The sequence below is a fragment of the Callospermophilus lateralis genome, chromosome 15, assembly GCF_048772815.1.
Source record: "Callospermophilus lateralis isolate mCalLat2 chromosome 15, mCalLat2.hap1, whole genome shotgun sequence".
Lineage (NCBI taxonomy): Eukaryota > Metazoa > Chordata > Mammalia > Rodentia > Sciuridae > Callospermophilus > Callospermophilus lateralis.
The window spans coordinates 85,600,496-85,617,332 of record NC_135319.1 but is presented as its reverse complement, the minus strand read 5'-3'; the positions used below and the strand labels follow the sequence as shown (position 1 = coordinate 85,617,332).

General features: G+C 53.7%; 1 protein-coding gene across 1 annotated transcript in view; it reads right to left on the bottom strand.

The window, feature by feature from the left end:
• Htra1 (HtrA serine peptidase 1) overlaps nucleotides 1-15,569 on the bottom strand; it is a 45,629-nt gene extending 30,060 nt beyond the window's left edge. The window contains exon 1 of the mRNA XM_077105325.1: nucleotides 14,964-15,569. Within this exon, the coding sequence (XP_076961440.1) occupies nucleotides 14,964-15,444 (481 nt within the window). The 5' untranslated portion in view covers nucleotides 15,445-15,569. The remainder of the gene's footprint in view (nucleotides 1-14,963) is intronic.
• Between the last annotated feature and the right edge of the window lie 1,268 nt (nucleotides 15,570-16,837).

Here is a 16,837-nt window from a genome sequence, read left to right as displayed (position 1 = left end):
CTAGACACAGATGTGCTCTCTAATTTTTCCTGCAAGCCTGAGAGTGGAACTTATGTCCAGGCTACAGAAAGATGGAAAAACAGAGTGTCAAAGAAGGAAAGCACCATGCTCAGGGCCTCAGCCCTGGCAAGTAGCAGAGGCCGGAGGCCAGCCCCATCCATCTGGAGCTCCCGAGCTGGAGATTCCCGTGCTCCATCACTGTGGAACATGCTTTGCACTTCCAGCCCAAGAAATAAGGGCCAGGATGCATAACCTTCCTTTCCAGGGAGAACAATCCCACCATCCAATTTCTCAGCAGAGTTGATAAGTAGAGCTAATTTGGAAAACAGAACACAGTGTATTCGAGGGAAAAGAAATGAATCCCCCTTTATTCACAGGGAACAGCATGTTCCCAAAATTCAAATCAGTTGCAAGAACAGATTGATCAAATCCCTGGCATTTTAATGCACTGTCCTACATTCAGGACAGGCTACATAATTTGCAGAGCCCAGGGCAAAATGAAAATGAAATTTTTGTTCAAAAATTATTAGGGATCTCAAAACAGCAACCCCAGAGCATTAAGACAGGTGGGACCCTGCTGAACATGGGGCCCGTGTGACTGCGTAGGCCTATGTCCAGGAAGCCTGCCTGGCCTGCATTGCAAGTTCATTTCATTTAAAACCAAAATCCAGATAAAGTAGCAAAAGGTGCTACACGCAGATCAGGAGCTGTGGGAACTGTGGCCTCAGTCTGTGGAGCCCAGGTGCCTGTGGCCCTCTGCAGGGGCTGACACAGCACCCCGCTGTGTGGGAGGTGAAACGGCCAACCTCAGTGACATGCAATGCTGGACAGCCCGCGCCCAGCCAAGGACAGCTGCAGGAGTTTAGGCAGGCCCACCAGGTGGGGGACTCCTCAACTTTTAAATGAGGAGACTTAACTTGGTGACCTTAAGGTCCCTTCCTGTTTTTAAATCACTTGTGATTTTTGACCTAATTTCTTCAACTTTGAACACCAGCACAGGCTTTCCAGACCACAAACAAGGGCACAGCCCAGTTCCAACAACCACCCGGATTCAGGGGACAGGAAAGACGTGAAGAAAACGGCCAATCAAAAATACAGCAGAACGGGCACGGGGACTGCTCTTTAGGAGGCGGGACAAGCTAAGGCACCAACCAGGCAGGCTGGTGGTCGGTGAGGACGGCTGGACGTCTCCTTTCTTCTACCACTTGGACCTGGCCAGAGACAAAAGCATGCAAGTTTTATCGAATCCATCGTGCAGAGGTTGGAAATGAGGGCAACAGGAAGCGTTTGGAGGGCCAGGAAGCCACTCTGACCTGTGCTGCGGCCTCCACTGCTGTGGGCTCAAAGCTCCGCCCAGCTGCCCAGGAAAGTCTCCCTGGCCTCCTGTAGTCACTGCTCTGGGTCTCCCTGGAAAGGACACTGTAAACAAAGAAGGCAAACACAGCAGCCCCCAGCGGGATGTTGAGCAAACTGGGAAAGATCTTTGGGACCAGTGCAGTGTATGAAGGGGTGGGGTGCATTCCTCACTATCATCAGCACCTTCCTGCAGCCCTGCCCCAGAGGTCCAGCCTCCTGCAGTGACACCCAGAATCTGTTGCCGGAGGCGTCCTCTCATTCCTGCGCAGTCTGAGGGCCACTCTCACATTCCTTTGGTCCTCCCATCAATCCCTAGCATTGCCAGAGGAAACCACAAAGATGCTACTAAGCAAATCCAGGCCCCAATCCACAGGGGACCCCCAGGAGGAGATGACACTCCTAGGACCCATGGACAAGTCCTCACCCACCTGCTCTACTCATAGTCCAGCACCTTTACAAGAGCCGGGACACAAGGGAGCAGCTGGGGGGATCGACAGGTCAGGCGACCCCCACCACTCCTCCTGCTTCCCAGCACCCCCTGAACCAAAGCCCACCACCACCAGCACGTCGGATAAGGGGGTGCACTAACAGAAACACAGCGACAGAGAGGTGGGAACAAGCAGGCTGCAGGCCCAAGGTAACCGACACCAAGTGCCCAAACTGGCCAGTCACTGGGGTGAGGAAGACAGGACCTGGAACACTGATCTTTACTCAACGCTGGGTACCCCCCTCAGGACTTTTCGTGTCGGGATGGAATTTGCCTCATCTCTCTGGCTGAGCATAGGCACCTGAGGGCCAATCAGCACACCTGTCCCAGGAATGGGTGGCAAGCTGAGACAGGACCAGGAGACAGGCGGTTAACTACTGTGCTGCCTGCAGCTGGGGTGGGGTGCTGGGTGCATCCAGGGAGGGAAAGGGGGATGAGTCTTCCCCTAAAAAATGCTCCCTTTGTGAGGTTTCTTGCTGAATCTGATAATGGCCTGAGAAGACAGCGGGGAAGAAGGTGGATGAGAAGGGAGGGGGGAGATGGGCAGGGAGTGGAGCAGGACTGCTTCTCCTCCTCCTCCATCAGGGCTGGCCACCTTCTCCCTGCAGGTCCAGGAGACATCTATCTGAATCAGTCGCGAAGCGCAAGGGGATGGATGGGGCCTCCTGCTTGCGAGAGAGTTTGCCTGGGGAAGGAAAAGCAGAACCCAGCGAGTGCCGGAGATGCCCCACAAGACCGCTGGCTGCATGTGTTTGGTTTGGGTGGCTGCGCTCTGTCTACGCCACTCCATTAAATTCCAAGGAAACTCGTCAGCAGCAGCCAGAGTCGGGCTCAGAGCTGGTCTGAGGCGTGGAGACGCTGAAGCAGAAGTGACACCTTGCACATTCCAGAAAACCAGACCCCCATCCTAATCGGTGCTGGGGCTGTAGATTCCAGGGCGAGGGGCCCCCGGGGCACAGAGGAGCCCAGGCAGAGCAGTCTCCTAGAGCCCTACGGAGATTGTGCCCAGGAAGGACACAGGCATCACCGAGCTGTGGCCACAGTGGCCAGCTGAGGTCTTAAAATCAACCTGAAAAGCCCAGGCGCCATCATCATCATCCCCAAGTCGAAGGAAGAACGCAACAGAAAGACGTGGCCCCCGGGGTCCCTTTGGTGTCCTGTCAATCTTCCCACAGCCAATGGCCCTTAGAACCGCTCTTGCTAAAATACAGTGAATTCACAGGTAGTAACAGTCATTTTTCCCAAGATTAAAAATTGAATAATGGGCAGAGACACGCCCTGTCCTTTGCATAGAAAGAAACAGAACTCATGTGACCTCTTTCTTTCCTTTTAATGAATAAAGGAGGAAGAGGGGTAGAGCGGGAGCCAGCCCACAGGGGCACTTCCAAGAGCTGGCGGCACCTCTCTTTCCGGGGCAGTCTCCCAGGCGGCTCCGAGGGGGAAGGCTCACCCGACAGCAGACCTCAGGCCGCGCTGCCCTGGGTGGTGCGCTGAGCAGGGCCTGTTTACAGGGCCTGGGCCAAGGCTGCGGTCGATGGCGGCAGGTGAAGGGAAGCAGAAGGATCACCCAAACAAGTCTAGGACAGTCTCCCTCAAATAGGCGCATCAGGAACCAGCTTTGGGGGCACCTGGCCAGCTGGCTGCGAGCCCCTGACTATGCTGTGACTCACAAGCTCAGCCCAGTGCCGCAGCTTTGGCTGCACTGGGAAAGGGTGCTTTTTCCAGAAGGAGTCTCTGCTCAAAGGTGCCTGCCATTGAAAAGTTGCTTCTCAGTTTCAGTAGCAAGGGGAAAAAAATTGTGACAGTGACCCTTGCTTGCAGCCTGTGTGGAATGCTTGGCTTTGGTCCAGATCCTTGCATTTGACTGACTTTTCTGGCCTCTTTTCTGTAGTAGAAGAAAGTTTCCAATCATATTCCACCATTCAACTTCTTTTCAGCAGTGTGTGAAGGCCCCACATGATGCATCTATTATCTTTGGGGAAACAGCTGACTGCTCAGTCTACAACGCCATCAACAGTTCCTCTGATAAGCATCTGGCTCCGGTCCTGACCTTCACAGATTTCTCCACTGGCCTCTCTTCCTGCCATGACTCCTCGGGTTGTTTTGTCTGGGGCTGCCCAGGCACTGCGGGCCTAGGAGGCAGGGCCAGTAGAGGCTGCTCGCCTGGGGGCAGAGGGAGGGTCAGGCTAGCCCCAGGGGAGAGGCGATGGAGAGCAAGCCTCGGCCTCCAGGAAGAGGCCAGAGCAGTGCCCAAGGCCCACTTGCCCAAGAGCTGCCCAAGGAGGCCCATGAGGGGACCACAGAAGCCTCAGCAGACAACCAGAAGGAAATTCCGCCTCAAGCAAGGAGTGAAGAACGGACCTGGGACCCAAGACAAGCCACTTCCCTGCCCTGGGCCTCAGTTACCTTGTCTGTCAGATGAGGGGGAAGGCCAGACCACTTCCCACATCCTTTCCAGAGCCAAGAAAAGCATATGAGCTAATGAATCCCAAAACGGCACTTCCTCATGTTTTTGCTCTCCCAATACAAGGTTCCCGCCCGCACAGAATGCCCTGGTATCCAATGCCCGTCCTGGCCGGGCTCCGCTTTCTTCTGACAGGACCCGACGGCACTGCTTCAGCAGTTTAGGCGTCCAGGGCTGGTGTCAGGCTCCACTGCAGGGAGACGCGGCCCTCCTAAAGCCACAGTGAGGGACCTTGAAAACAGGCTCAGTGACAGGAGCCAGTCCCAGAGGACCAGCCTCTGAATGAGGCCGATTACAGGAAACATCTAGAAAACACAAACTCAGAGACAGGAGGTCGGCTAGGGCCAGGCAGAGGGGAAGAATGTCTTACTTATTTGCTTGTTTGTTTGTTTACTTAGTGTGTTTGTGGTACCAGGGATTGAACCCAGAGGTGTTTTGCCACTGAGTCACATCCCCAGTCCTTTTTCTTATTTTAAGACGCTTAGGGTCTCGCTAAGTTGCTGAGGCTGGCTTCGAGCTTGCGATCCTCCTGCCTCAGCCTCCAGAGTCTGGGATTAGAGGTGCACATCAACACAACCAGTGAATTATATCTCAATGAAGTTACTATGAAATTCATGTTACTTTTGTTTTACTTTCTTATGAGTTTCTTATGTGTGGCTCACATTCTACTTCTAAGTATACAAAACATTTGAATGGGGCTGGGGATACAGTTCAGTTGGTAGAGTACCTGCCTTGCATGTGCAAGGACCTGGGTTCAATCCCCAGCACCACAAAACAAACAAACAAGCAAACATTTGAATGAACATATTCTTCAAAATAAACAAAACCGTCTGGCCTCCTCCTGCATCCTGGACTGCAATAGCGTCCTGGAGATTCCCTCTAGAGTCCCTGAGCCGGGCATCCAGGAATTCCAGCTCTGACATGTCCTGCCTCATGACCTTGGGCCTATATGTCCCCTACTGAGCCCAGGCACACTGGACCTGACAGCCACACGAACCCTCCCGGGTCAGACAGTCTAGGATCACAATTCTCCCTAAACCCAGGTAAAAATGAATGTCCAAAGTGCTCATTCTGCCCAAACATCGCTTATCTCTTACAGAAGATGAACCTCAGGACAAAGGTAACTTTGAAGACCAAGAACGTAACTAACAGAATGGCTGGTTTGGACCATCATTTTCCACTTATCCCAGAGGGTTTCCCTCAAGGATTTTTCTTATTGACCTTCAGTGACTTAAGAGGTTGAAATCCTGTAACTGATGGCAACAAATATTGCCACAACCTTCTGGAAAATAATTTGGCAATTCACAAGTAACGTCCTTCCATCCAGTTACTGCACTTCTCGGTGTCCACCCTAAGAGAACGACCCAAGAAACAGAAGTAGCCATGAACTTGACCATGCGTGCCTCTGCACTTTTGCCCTGGCCCAAAGGGACATGGGCAGGGATCGCTTCCCCCACAGTGGCAAAGCTTGGGACAGAAATGAGGATGCTGCTGGAACACTGGTGGTGGAAAATTCACAAATCTTTTTCCTTCTTTTATTTTTGATGTGATTAGATGATATTTCTTACTTTTAAAAAATGGACACAGTACAACATACAACATGCATGGACGCGCTTCCCAGGATGGCTCAACAATGTGGGAAGACAAACTAAAAAGAGCCTTTATGCTAAGGGAAAAACCTGGCAGATTTATCCCAAAAGAAACCTAACCAACCACAGGCTAAAAGCACTGAAGCCTCACCTCGTTGGATTAACCTTGTGTCCACCATGATATTTCTGCGGGTTGTTTGCCTGCAGCAAGAGCACTATAATTACCACCCCAGCCTTCACCGGTGTTTCCAGGCACTCATGGATGAGCTGTGCCTCTGGTTCCCATTGGGTGCCTCAATTTCCCCTCTGTGAAGTGAGTTTGGGCTGTAGGACCTGCAAGACTGTCTACACTCCAGTTTTAGGCACATCTGCCCTACAGGCAGGTGGTGGCTTTGGCTAGCTACCACATCTGTCGGTGCAGGGAAGGCAGCATCCTCGTCCACAAGGTCCAAGAAAGCAGGAAAACAAGGAGTTGATATGGGAGACGTGGAAAGTGAGAGCTGGTGATGTTTTTTCAGAGGATGAAGGGGTTCTGTGGTGGCCGACGATGACTGTTCCAAGGGGACAGACTGCAGATGCTTAGGGAGAGCAAAACCTCAGTGCACGGGGCCCTCGGAGTTGTCTCAAGTCTCCACCCTCCCTCCTGCATCTCCCGGACAATTACCTGGGTTTTCCTGTTGAGTTTTGGCCAAGGGGAGCTGAACCATATTGAGTTATACTTTTCAGAGCCAAAAATCTCAGACTGGTGGAGAAACGTCAGGCTAGGATCTGAGGCATGTCAGCTCAGGCCATTTCCTGACCAGCAAATGTTAAACAGAAACTTGGCCTGAAGCTGGGAGTGGTGGCACACAACTGTAATCCCAAGTACCCAGGAGGATCACAAATCCAAGGCCAGCCTGGGCAACTTAGCAAGACCCTGTCTCAAAATAAGAAGGACTGAGAATGTAGCTCAGTGGTGGAGTACTGCTGGGTTCAATACCAGTTCCACAAAAACAGAAAAAGAAGAAACTCAGCCTGAGAGGACACTATGCAGACACAGCCTCATGATGGGGAACGTGCCCTCTGTGACGCTGGCTCAAGTCAGTTATGTGCTCCGTACAATGACTGGGATGCTGTGTTTTGGAACAAAGTGTTTTAGTATTTTGCCCTTGGAGATGATGGTAGTGAACTCTGCCTTTGACCTTCCTGAGCTACCACATCTCAGTAGGACAAGAGAACACGCCTGCTACACTCTGAGCCTGTCCCCAAGGGTTGATGTGTCTGTTGTAAGCCTGGGCCACAGGGTGGCGATGTTGGGAGGTCGTGTGGAACCCTTAAGTGGCAAGGCCTAGTGGGATAGGACTGGATGATCGGGGTGCTGCCCTGGGATCCTGGTCAGCTCTTGCAAGAGGCTTGTTATAAAAAAGCAGGCCTTGGCCCCTCTTGGTGTGTGTGTGTGTGTGTGTGTGTGTGTCTGGCTTCCTGTGTGGTCATGTGACCTCTTCCTTTTCTATGCACTCCTACTATTATGCCACCACCCACCATGAGTTCTTCACCAAAGCCAAGCATACTCTGGCTGGCACCATGCCCTTGAACCTCAGGAACTGTGAACTAAATAAACATCTTTTCTTTTTAAAGTACTCGACCTCAGATATTTCATGATAGTAACAGAAAACTGACTACGACAGTGCCCAAAGGAGACCTATGCCTGGACACCTAAGAAGCATATCACTTTCCATCCTTCCAGCTCCATTCTTGGTCCTGGTTCTACCTGGAGTCCCGGAAGAGTCTAGCCAACTAGAAGTCCCTCTCCCTTGTACCTTCAATGCTTCTGTTCTCCCAGTTGACAAAGCCCTTCATACCTGTTACCTCATCTGATGCTGCTCTTGTCTCCTGGGCAGCACCACGGTCCCTGTGTAATAAATGATGCAACTGAGGCTGAAGGGAGTTAGCAACTCATCCAAAAGGTCCATGCAGGGCCACATCCAGGTTTCCTAATGCTGGTAGTCCATAAAGGACAGCAGTTCAGTGTTTCAGACTACTCAGGAGACCTCAACGTCCCTCTTAGGCAGGATCCGGTCCATCTGAATAGCACGATCATTCCCCTACATCTACACAATGGCCAGTGGACACCTGTCCTCCACCTGGCAGGGAGCAGTCACCAAGACTGAGCTCTCTGACAAGCTTAAAGGAAGAGAAATCATGTAAAGTACGTTCTCAGACCACAGCAGAATTAAAGTAGAAATGAATAACAGAATTGATGATAGAAAACTACCCAGAGGTGAATCAACACTTCCAAGCAACACTGAGGCAAAGAAGTCTCAGGGACAGTTCCCAAGTGAGAGGACTTGGGGTCAAACCCCAGTCTGCCTCCCTCCGCCTACTGGCTGAATTAGGTGAACCTCCCAGAGCTTCATCCACCCTGGGGCTGGGTAGCCCAGATGGCATCTCTCCCTCCCTGGGCAGCTGAGGGAAGAACCAGGCAAGATCTGGAACCTGACGGTCAGTGTCCAGCTCAAGAAAGCACATGGAGACGACAGCTCTTTGGGTCACTATCCTGCATGGTGGCACCCCCCCCATTCAGCCTGTGGTGGGAATGTAACACTCCCTTCCCCACGTAGCACCTTCCACGCCAGGGAAAAGCAGAGTGACCGCAGAACCTTCCGTGGCCCACATCTGGTGGGCAGCCATCTGCCTGGCAAGCCCAAGTGGCAGAACTCTGTGTCTGTCCCAGTGCAGTGACTGCCACTTACAATGCTGGCACCAGAGAGAGCTCATCTCAATCATGGGGTGTGAGATGACGCGAGTGTTGGACAAGTGGGCAAAGTCTTGCCCCGCTGGTGTGCAGGGGAGGAGAACATGGCTCCTCGTGCGGGCAGGCCTACCAGCTCCCCTGGCTATTGCACAATTACTGAAAAAGATGCTCCTTAAACTATTGCACAAGGCTCTGACTCATTAAGACGAGGTTATTCAAATTTGGAAATGATCAGAAATTCCAGCCACAATCCTATGCCCTCGGAGACGTTCATGTGCAGGGAGACGCGGTTCTCCCACGCGGAGGCACCAGCTACAGCCCTTCCAGGCTGTGGAGGGCAGTGCTTATGAAATGTGCTTACATGACAATTTGTCCTAGGAATTTAAAATTGCAGGGTACTCGTGGGCTCCCGGCCCAACTTTTCCTTAAGTTTTGATAAATTTTTCCCTGTAAGGAATTCCCAGAGCATGGGAAACCAAGCCACATGTTGTCCCAGAAGACCCCAGGGCTTCTCCAAACTGCCATCTCTGGGGATTTACAAACTCCAGAAAGGGTTAACAAGATGACATCTGTAAAAACCCCAGGTGTCCCAGACACTGGGCTCTTAATTCAAGGGAAGCCACATACTTCTTGGATCTCCATCAGAGTATGACAGACTGGAATCTGACTCGCTCTGCCCAGAGACCTTCCCGAGGTATGAACTGGTAACTCCAGGCCAGCCTCCAGGACACCTGCCCCGGCTCCCCTTCTCGATGAAGCCTTCCTAACCAGCCTACCCACTCACCCCGGGGAGAAGAGACGTTCTCCCACTTCTGCCCTGGGCTGGCTGCCCTGGCAGTCCTGGGTGCCGGTCACAGTGGTTGTTACAGCTCATACAGCTGTAGCGAAGCATTTCAGGGAGCGTGCACAGGCTCACTGGATTTCTGTTAGTGCTGATGAGTGTTTTACAGTTGACATCCCAGAAGTCACACATCCTTCAAGTGGTGACCAGACTTCTGAAGCCCAGTCCTCAAGCTGGGCACCACACAACCTGGGATGAGCACCATGAGATCAGGGGACACCGGGTCTTACCCTCGCTCCCTCACAGTAGTTATTCAACAGATGTTCTGAAAGAAGTTAGAAATGGACCTCACGTCACTGAGCCTGAAAGGTGAACTCCACACCCATCCATCAGTGACAGACAGGCCTCTTCCTTGCCACTTCTCTCTGTCCTGAGGCATGTTGTCCCGGCTAATGTCCTCCTGTGGTTTTAAACACACATCACTGAGCAGGGCTGAGTCACACCAACTTCCCCACCACTTCCGGGAGTCTTTTGAAAAAGTACTCAGAATGGCTACAGGTCCTAACTTCTCCGATGATGGCATTTTTCTCTTTTCTCTTTTAGTGGCAGAGAAGGTGGAAAAAGACAAGCCATGCTGGCTCAGTAGGAGACTCACTCCAGAGGACCAGAGGCAGTCCAGCCTCAGGCCGAAGGGAAGGACACCAGGCCCCAGAGCCTCAGGTTCTTAGGGGTAGACATGTGACCCACAGTCTCCCAGGGACTTCCAGCAGCCAGCACAGAACCAAAGTTCAGGACAACCAGGCTCTAGATGGGTCACATCCATTCAGTGCCAACCTTGGCTTTGACAGTTGCAATTTTCAAAAACGGAGTAACTCTTTGGGCAACTCGCTCGGCCTTCAAAATAGAAAGCCTGGGGCTCCAATCTCCTCTGAGACTGATTTTCTTACAAGAAGCACAGGCCATTCTAGCTAGAAGGGGACCTCAGAGATCAGCTGGTCCAGTCCTCTCCTTGCTGAGAGCTCAGAAGGAGGAGCTGGTCATCGGTCAGGTAACTGCCCACAGAGGCCAGGGCCAGGTGTCAGCCCTCAGGCCCTGCCATCCCAGCTGGTCTTCCGAGGAACATCAACCCCTGCCAAGCTTGATTTCTCCTTCTCATTAAGCTTAACCAGAGCTATTTATTCACTAGAAATATAAGCTCATGGAAAGTCTGATTTCTGAATCCAAGGCACAAAACTTGTCCAGGATCACAAAACTCCAAACCTACTCAGAATCCAGCCCCGCTGTGCTGAGGCTGTCTGGCCACCGTGAGCTCATGGTCCAGCCATAATCACCTACAGACTGCAGTTATTTTAAGCTCCAATGCAACTATTTACAGCTCTCCTGGACAGACTGAAGTAAATCAAATGCTTGGCTTTTGATCCTGTTAGCTTACTAATTTTATGAACACTTAATAGTTTTTAACTCTTTAGTAAAACCATCAGAGCAATAAAAGTAGATAAGCAACCACAGTGAGCAAAGTCTTTTATATTAAAATTTCCAAGTTTCAAAGGACTGAAACCTGGAAACTCAAAGCTTTCTATCAACCCTGCCCTAAAATGAAGCCTTGGCCCTTGCATGCTTATTTCTTAAATGGCAAAAGATGTGCTTGAAGTGCAGATAGTGGAAATGACCCTCTAGCAGATGCTGCACTTGTGATGATGGAGACTGGTACCTCCCCGACTGTGTCAAGCCTAAGCCTCCAGGGGCAGGGGCTTTGTTTTATTCCACGATGTCTCCCCCACATTCAGCAAAGTGTCTGGTCCTCAAATAACAATGATTAAGGTTCAAGGAACCCATAAAAGAACCACTTAAATAGAGTCTACAAATGGTGCAAGCCTTGAAGAAATAAAGCAACTGTCTATTCTGTGACCCCCATCTTCAGAGGCTCTGGGGCAAGTCCAGGACCCGGCAACCCCTGAGAACCTCCAGTGAGGGGTCCCCTGGGCATCCTCCTCCTGCCTGAGGCTTGGAGACTCTAGGCTCATCGGGGCCACCATTGGGGATAAGGTGGGCTTGTCTGGACTGTGTACTAAGAGGAGAAATCAACTGGGCTTCTATGGTCTGGGGAGTCTTTTTCGGATCTCCTTCCTGGCTTCTCGTCCACTTAGCAGAGACATGCTGTGCCACACAGTCCTGGCTCATCTTTTGGAATTTCCAGGGATCCAGAAGGGCCTTTTTCTCTCAAGAGCAGCTTGGGGTCTGGGACTCTAGTTTGGAAATGATTTAACTACAGCCCCTTCTAGTTTGCTTCTCCTTGGCAGGGCTACAAGGATGGCAACTGAAGAAAACCTTGTCCTCAAAATCCTGCGCCTGCAGAGGGAGAGCTGGGATCTGTCCTGCTTAAGGCCACAGCCATCTGGAACATTGTTTATCTCAGCTCTTAGCTGTGGCTTAGCTGCAGTTGGCTTATAATCGCTGCTGCTCTGTCGACAGCACAGAGTGGGGGTTATGAACAGAGCTCTGGAACCAGATGCATGGGTCCAAGTGCAAGAAAAGGCACTGCTATGTGATTGTCACCCAGCTGTGACAGGGGAGAGTATAGCAAAACCACTGTTAGGAGGATGAAGAGTCGATAAATAAATGCCCAGAGCAAAAGAAGCACGAGCTGTACATGAGCCCTTCTTATTATTGTCCTATTTGTAGCACGTGACAAATGCCTGTTCTCTGCTACAACTATAGTTTTCCAAGGAGACCCTGCCAGCAGCGATGAGCTCTGAAATTGATGGTTTGCCTTCATATCCAATTCCATAATTAGAGATGTTCTCTGAGGTCTTCATTAAATAATTCACAGACAAAAGTGCTTTATTTTGAATGGTGACACTTCCTCCACCCAAAGGGCCACCATGACTCCAATGGATGGCTCCCCTGCCCAAGGACCTCTCCTCTGACAGCATCCCCCTCTCTTCCCCGACACACTGCCCAGACAAACCCTCCTTTGAATTCCTGTGATCCTGGACCACCCTTACGGCAGAGTGCTCCCCACCCTGCCCCATCTTCTACCCAAACAGCACCTCTCCAAAGGCCTCTGTGTCCACCCATCTAAAGCTGCACTCTGGCAACCCTTGCACCAGAACAGGCGGCCAACTCTCCTCATTCACTATGATGTCAACTGACCTACCCTGGGCACCAGATGCAGAGAGCCGGAGTGGGGCTTGGGCTGAACAAAGGTCATTGGCACCCAGGCTCCCGTCCTGGAAATAACTCTGGGAAGTTAGGGCAGAGTGTCAGATGGGGAGCAAGGGGCAGAGCAAAGCAACGCCTTCCACTAGCAATAGGATGGCTACGGGTCTCCAGCACCTCCTATTTACACACTCATTCATTCATCCATCCACTCATTCATCCACCCACGTATCGATTGGGTGCTTTCTATACACCAGGCAGACAGACACACAAACAGTTTCAGACATGTTACAAACTCAATAAATATTTGCAAAAGTAGGAGGGATGGATGAGGCCAGTGTTGCACCCCTTCTGTCTCCCTCCAAGCTCATTCTTCTGTGTCTGTCCCCACCCTAGTGCATTGGAGAACCGCTGGTAGACAGAGGGCCAATGAGGGACCTGTTTCTCTCCAGAGGCAACTCAACCAAACAAGTATTTGGACTCTGCCAACTCCAGAGCTCGTTAAGTGACCCAGCTTCAGTGGCAATAAATTAGGCGGTTCACATGGTGAAAGTAACTCAGGACCCCGTGCAGCCAGACTACAAACAGTAACAGCTGCCTTGTTTTGACCAAAATACGCTTTCCTAACATTGTCACTACACACTCAGGTTCTGGCAGGAGCCCAAACTCCTCACCCTCTGGTATTCTCACTTCTCCACTAGGATAGTCCCCCGCCAGGCTTTCTCTGAGCTGCCAAGAACGTCATTGTACAAGACCCGGTCCCTCTTCCTCCATCCTGGGACTCTGATCACCCAGCCCAGATCATTCCTGACCATCCTCAAATGCCCACAACCCTGATCCATTCCCCACTTCCCAAACAAAACTATGGCTCTGCTCAAGCTGCTCCACGCCCCAGATGGAGGGTGCACCCCCTGGATCCCTTCCTCTTGGAAAGCCCCTCTCCCAGGGCTTTGATGTTGGACCCTAAGGCTGGCTCTGAATAAGGCTATCTGGGTTCAGATTTCAGCTGAGTGCCCTTGGACAATGATTCAACCTCAGCTTCACTTGTGTAAAACAGGAAGGGGAGGCAGAAGCTTCCTCCGGAGAGGCTATCAAGACTGAAAGCGTCTGGGGCGACTCACCTGGCAATGGACTTGCACTCCGAAGGTGTACCTTCTCCACGCCCCTCCCTGGCCCTCAGATCATTTGTCTCTGAAATAATTCTCCTGAGGGCTGAGGTTGGGCTCTGTGCTCCAGTGTTAGTGGATGCACGTCCTCCAGCCACTCCCTGTACCACTCTGGCACCCTCCTCTCCATGTGAGCCATGCTGTGCCAGGTGGTCATGCTCCTATAAAGAACAGTCTAGACCCTCAGTCCTGCACGCTCCCATCCCTCTCTCCACATGCCTGCACTGAGAAGGTGACGCCAGGTCTGGGCAGCAACCCGGTGGTTGTGGCCAAGTGCACTGCCAAGCCCAGCTGGCTGGTCCCCACACCACTAGACTGGCTGGGGCTGAACTCTGTATTGTTTTTCCACATGGCATCTCTTCATGGAGACACAGCATCTCTCCCTAAAGTTGGGACAGGCATTTCTCCACTGTCCTCCCTGCTCCCACCCCACCCACCACACACACCTCCTGGGTCAGAAGGGGTCTGGATACAGACAAGCTCAATGAGGGAGAGCCGGTCATTTTCCTCCTCATCCCTAGCCCATCCTGCCTCTGGCTCTGCAGATTTCTGATCCTGCGCTGGAGTTTAGTCTATTCAAAAGAAGCCGCTTTCACTTTTTTTTTTTTGGCTCAAAACAAGCGAGACAGGCAGCGACAGTGCTGAAACGTCAGTGGTACTATAACAGTCCTTCACCAGGGAGATCATCTGGGGAAACTACCGGCAACGCTGTTTCTTTCCCCCAAAAAAGTTAAACTTTTCACTGAGAGGAGCCATGAAAAAATTGCTGCATGGGTAATTTCAAAGCTAGGAGGGGAGCAGAGAATAGAAGGAGGGAAGCAACCGACTTTTTGGTCCCAAAGCCGCTCAGTCCTCAACTTTCCCCTCCTTATGTTTACACTCCTGTATTTTTTCCAGGGGTTCCCGGTGCTGTGGTTCCGCGAAGGGCATCCAGTGGCAGGCCACCGGGCGGGATGCCTTGTCACCCTGGCCCGGGGGTGCCGGGCAGCGCGCGCCGAGAACACGCCAGGCGCCGACCAACCCCGGGCTGGGTGCAGCGCTCGCTGCCGAGGGAGCCCGTGGAATGCTGCCATCCCAGAGCCTGACCCACCTCTCCTGGCGAGCGGGCGCCCTGAACACCCTACAACGCTCCGTTGCCCCTCGGCTGGCCCATTTATCCCTCGGGGAGGGCCAGGGTGGAATGGAGGGACGGGGGAGCTGCCCGGTAGCGCAGGGCGGGAGGGGTACCTTGTCCGCAGGCGCCGCGCTGTAGGACGATGACCGGCGGCTGGTGCAGCCTCTCGGAGCGACGGCTGGCAGCGCGCAGCTGGCACAGGTTGGCGTAGGTTTTGGCGTCGCTGCCGCACACCGGCTCGCTGCTGGCACACACACAGAGCCCGGCCTGCGACCGCCGGCGCACGGTGGCCGAGGCGGGCACCCCGAAGGACACCACACACTGCAGCCCCTCGCCGCAAGGGCCCTCCTGCAAGCCGCACGCGGCGCCCTCGGGGGCGCCACACACCTCGCAGCAGCCGCACGCGTCTCGGACACGACCACCTTCGCAGTTGTCGGGCGGCGGGGCGCAGCGCGCGGGCTCGCAGCGCTCGGGACAGCCAGCAGCTGGCCCGGTGGCAGCAGGCGCCGAGCGGCCGGCCCGGGGCGGCAGCGCCGAGGCAGGCGCCGCCAGCAGCAGCAGCAGCGGGAGGAGCACGGCGCGCAGGGACTGCATGGCGGATCCGACGGCGGCGGGCTGGACCAGGGCCGGAGAGGAGCGCCGGAGAGAGCGCGGGAGGGCCTTGGAGGCTGCGGGTGCGAGTGCGCGTGGCCGCTCGGCCCAGCCTATTGGCCTCCTGGCGGTGACGAGCCGCCTTAGGGACGGGCTCGGCGCCCGGGATGGGGGTTGGCCGCAGGGAGGGCGGGCAGCTGGCCCGGGACCGCCCACGTCGGGGAAAGGGCGGGCGCGCCCGGACAGGGCGGGTCGGGGCGTCGCTCGGTCCTCCCGCCCGCGGGGCTCAGTTTCCCCTTCTACGCGCCCCTGTGTTCTCCTTCCGCGGGTTTTCGCCGCGATTCGCGATCTTAAAACCAAACCAAAACGACAGTCTGTCGAACCTGCCTGGGCCTCGCGCGCGGGCGCCGGGAAAAGTTCCCGCAGGTCTCCCGGCTGCGGAGCCGCCCGGGCATCGCCGGCAGAGCTGATCTCGAGTGGGAGGAGCCCCTGCACAGACCCCGGAAAGTGGCCGAGCCACCCGGGGTCACGCACTGAGGCTGACCCCTGTACCCCGCACGCAAGTCAGTGACCGCGGACCCATGCAGCGGTACCGGGGCAGCGTCCGCGGGGCTGGCGGGAAGCCAGCGCCCAGACGCACGGTTAGGAGAAAAAAGGCAAAGAGCAGGAATGCGCTGGGATGTAATGCGTGCATCGGGCTCTTTTTAAAAGTTGATATCGCTGGTGGGCCGGCTAGTACACGGGAGCACCTCCGAAAAGAGACGTACCTGGCGGAGGTGAGAATGGGCGGCAGCGGTTTGAATTGGTCGGGGAGGGACCGTGCGTGGTTTAAATTTGTCCCCACGTGCGTGATTGTCTCAGAACCTTGTTATCAAATAGAAGAGCTCGCCATTGGTCTTCCACCTGAGAGTCTTCAGAGCGTCCTTGGGACAGAGGCGAGTCTAGGCATCGCCCTAAGGGCAAGAGCGACTTGGAGTCGCCTCCCTGTGCCAGGTGGCGATCTTGACCAATGCTGAGCAGCTAGTCAAAGCTTCCATCCTAGAGCACGGTCGGAGGCGTCTGCGCTGAGGCCCCAGAGACTGTGAGCCTGGGACCTGGAGGTTTGCAGGGTTTCCTAGTCTTGGTCTGAGTTGTTCCCTTGTGCACACGTTCCCTTTCCAAGAAAAATAGCTTAAAAGAGTAAAATCCAACTCCCTAAAAGCCCATCCCAGAGGTGAGCCTTGTTCCGCATCCAGGTTCCAGAAGGGTCCATAGGAGGCTCGAGGCCAGCAGCCCGGGGTCCAGGAGTCCACAGAGGGGTCAAAGGAAGCCAGAGACCCAGCAGCCTTGGACATGAGAAATGCTCAGGGGTGCCCAGCCTGACTTCCCTGACCCCAACCTGACTTCCTCTGAACCC